General features: G+C 45.5%; 1 protein-coding gene across 1 annotated transcript; it reads right to left on the bottom strand.

Moving 5' to 3' along the window:
- Positions 1–360: 360 nt before the first annotated feature.
- Positions 361–930, bottom strand: LOC106813994 (uncharacterized protein K02A2.6-like). The gene has a single exon (XM_014818249.1). The coding sequence runs from the start codon at positions 928–930 to the stop codon at positions 361–363; it is 570 nt and encodes a 189-aa protein (XP_014673735.1).
- Between the last annotated feature and the right edge of the window lie 2,113 nt (positions 931–3,043).

Here is a 3,043-nt window from a genome sequence, read left to right on the forward strand (position 1 = left end):
CTTGCGCATGGTATTGGGTCTTAATACTGGGTCGTGATAATAGACGGGGTCGCCTACTTCAAAGTTAAGCTGCTTAGCACGCTTGTCATAGTAATATTTGTTCTTAAGACGTGCTAGGCGCGTTCTATCTCTAACGTGCGCGTATGCCTGGTGCAACCGTTCTGACGTCTGCGCAATTGGGTCCTCGTCATATCTCTTTCTCCTTGGATTGAGGAGACTGTCAAGAGCCAATGTTGCTTGTCTTCCATACAGAAGGTGGAATGGCGTATATCTTGCCTTGTCATGCACGCCCATTCTGTATGCAGCAAGCAAAAGTGGGATTTTCAGGTCCCAGTCTGTCTGCGAGCAGTTCACATAGCTTCATAGCATAGAGTTGAGTACTCGGTGCCATCTCTCATTTGCTCCGTTGCTCGCAGGGTGGTATGGAGCGACCTTTATGCCGTTGATGCCTAACAATTTTGTCAGCCTGTCGAGAAGCTTGTTATCGTATTTCAGTCCATTGTCTGATAGCAAGATTCGTGGTGCACCATGTCGTGGAAATATTTCTGTAGCGAGAAGGTTTGCTACTGTTTCGGCCGTTTTGTCCTTCACCGGAAACACTTCAGGCCATGAACTGTAGAGACAGTGGAAGTGTATGAGGTATTTGTTGCCTCGCTTGGTGAGAGGGAATTGACATGTATCAACCGCTATGACGTCCATGGGCCCTCCTGGTAGAGGTGTCTCTCCCATTGGTGAACGTATGTGCTGCATTTTCCTGGAGTTGCAGGGAATGCATGATCTGATGTGAATATCAGCGTGCATTCCTGGCCAGAAAAATCTTGTCTTGATCTTGCTATAGGTTTTGTCAAATCCCAGATGTCCAGAATAAATGTCGCCATGAAGCGCTGTCATGATCTCCTTGCGGAACATGTGTGGAATAACTACCTGCATGCTGGACGCTTGATCACGCGTGGGTGGTGTTACATGGTGCAAGAGTCCTGCTTCATCAATCGATGTAATTCGATAGGATTTGCAGCTCCTTATTAGCGGTCGTTGGTTTCACTAATGCTTGAATAATGTTGTGCCTGCTGTCTGCTCCTTTCTGATCTCATGCAAGTTTAAAACAGGGCGTGTTTGTTGGATGCCTGCTTCGGTTCGCTGTGCCGGGTGCTGTTGCGTGCTGCTGTTGGGTTCTGCCACCCTCTTCTCGCTTGTCTCATGGACATCTGGCTCCGTTTTCTCCTGAGTTGTTACATCTGCTCCATCTGCATCGATTTCCATGTCGACATCAATATCGATGCTTGGCATCTGTGATTCTATTACTGAAACCTGGACTTTATCGTGCGTTGGTATTACCGAGGTAGCGTCGCTGATGGGATCTTGTCCTTTTATTCGAGATAGTGCATCCGCATTTCTGTTGGCTATGCCACTTCGGTATTCCATCGTGGCATTGTGCTCTGATATTACTAGTGCTCATCGCTGCAGTTTTGCATTCTTGAGGTTAGGGCTCGTTAACATATATTTTAAAAGTTTGTGATCACTGACGATAACGAAGTGGGCACCTGCTAGATAGTGTCGCAGCTTTTGCAAGGCATAGACAATGGCATAGGCCACCTGCTCTATGACCGGCCAACGCATTTGACCTTGGTTAAGTTGTCAGCTAACATATTGAATGACTGTTTCCTTGTAGTCCGCATTCGTTTGCGTGAGAACTGCCCCAACAGCATATGACAAGGCGTCTGTAAATAATTAGTAGCTTTTGTGCGTATCTGGATATGCCAATATCGGTGCTTCGACTAACTTCTGTTTTAATATACGAAAAGTTTGGTCCGCATCGTCATCCCAGGTAAACTTAGCGAATAAAGGTATGTGAGCCCTATAGTAGCTAGTCATTCCAGGAATAATCTGACCTCCTTCACTGTTGTAGGTGGTCTCAGCTGTGTAATGACTCGGACCTTTTCTAGGTCGGGTTCTACCCCCTCAGGTGAGATTACGTGACTTAGATACTTAACCTTGCTCTTCAAGAACTCACACTTTCGACTTGAGCTGTGCACACCGTAGCCTATCAAAGACTTATGCGATGTCAGCTAGGTGTTGTTCGAGTGTTGGGATATAGATCACAATATCATCGATGTAAGGGATTGCACATCGGTGGTGTAGGGCCGTAGGCCGTCCAGAACGGTATCTAGTAGGCGCTGATAGACGCTAGGTGCGTTACAAAGCCCGAACAATAAAAAATTAAAATGCAAGGCGCATGGTATGTAGTAAAGCAAGTCTTAGGGTTATCTTCTTCTGCCATTGCTACTTGGAAATATCCTGATTTTAAATCCAAGGTCGTATAAAACTTTGATTTTCCCAATGAGCCTAAGATATCTTGGATGCAGGGTAAGGGATACGTGTCCCGAACCGTTATGCGCTTAAGCTGCCTATAGTCTATTACCATCCTTCCCTCGGGCTCGTCCTTTTTGGGTACGATGAATGCGGGGCTCGCCCATGGACTATTACTTGGTTCTATTATTTTTGCCTCCAAAAGCTGGTTTACATGGTGATCGATCATGGGGCAGTAATTGATTGGCGTTCGATATGGCTTCTGTCTTATTGGTGATTGGTCCCCGTCTCTATTTTCAATTTCACCAGGTTAGTATGGCCTAGATCAAGGTTAGATTCAGCAAATAAATCAGTGTTCTCCCTCAAGTGCTCCTCTATGGCCGTTCATGCTTTCCCTGTAATATGGTTAAGGTTGACCTTGGGTAGCCCGCACGGTGACCTGTTTCCCTGTTTAACTGCAGCCTTCCCTTTATTTTCTGTATTAGTAGTGAGGATAGCATCTATCTGTGAATTCGCAGATGAAATTTGATCGTTATCCAGTGTCGTGACTAGCGCTATAACGCTATTCTTCTTAAAGGAATATGTTACATCTGTAGAGTTTACTAAAGAAAACTTAACGCAATGCCCCTTGTTAACCGTATCTACTGTTTCCATTGTAAATATGCCTGGCTGATCCCTAAACACTGGTAGCGCATCTGTTCCTGTTATTAGTACTGTATAATTAACTGGAACTGCC

This window comes from Priapulus caudatus, unplaced genomic scaffold (assembly GCF_000485595.1).
Source record: "Priapulus caudatus unplaced genomic scaffold, Priapulus_caudatus-5.0.1 Scaffold853, whole genome shotgun sequence".
NCBI classification, from domain to species: Eukaryota; Metazoa; Priapulida; class Priapulimorpha; order Priapulimorphida; family Priapulidae; genus Priapulus; species Priapulus caudatus.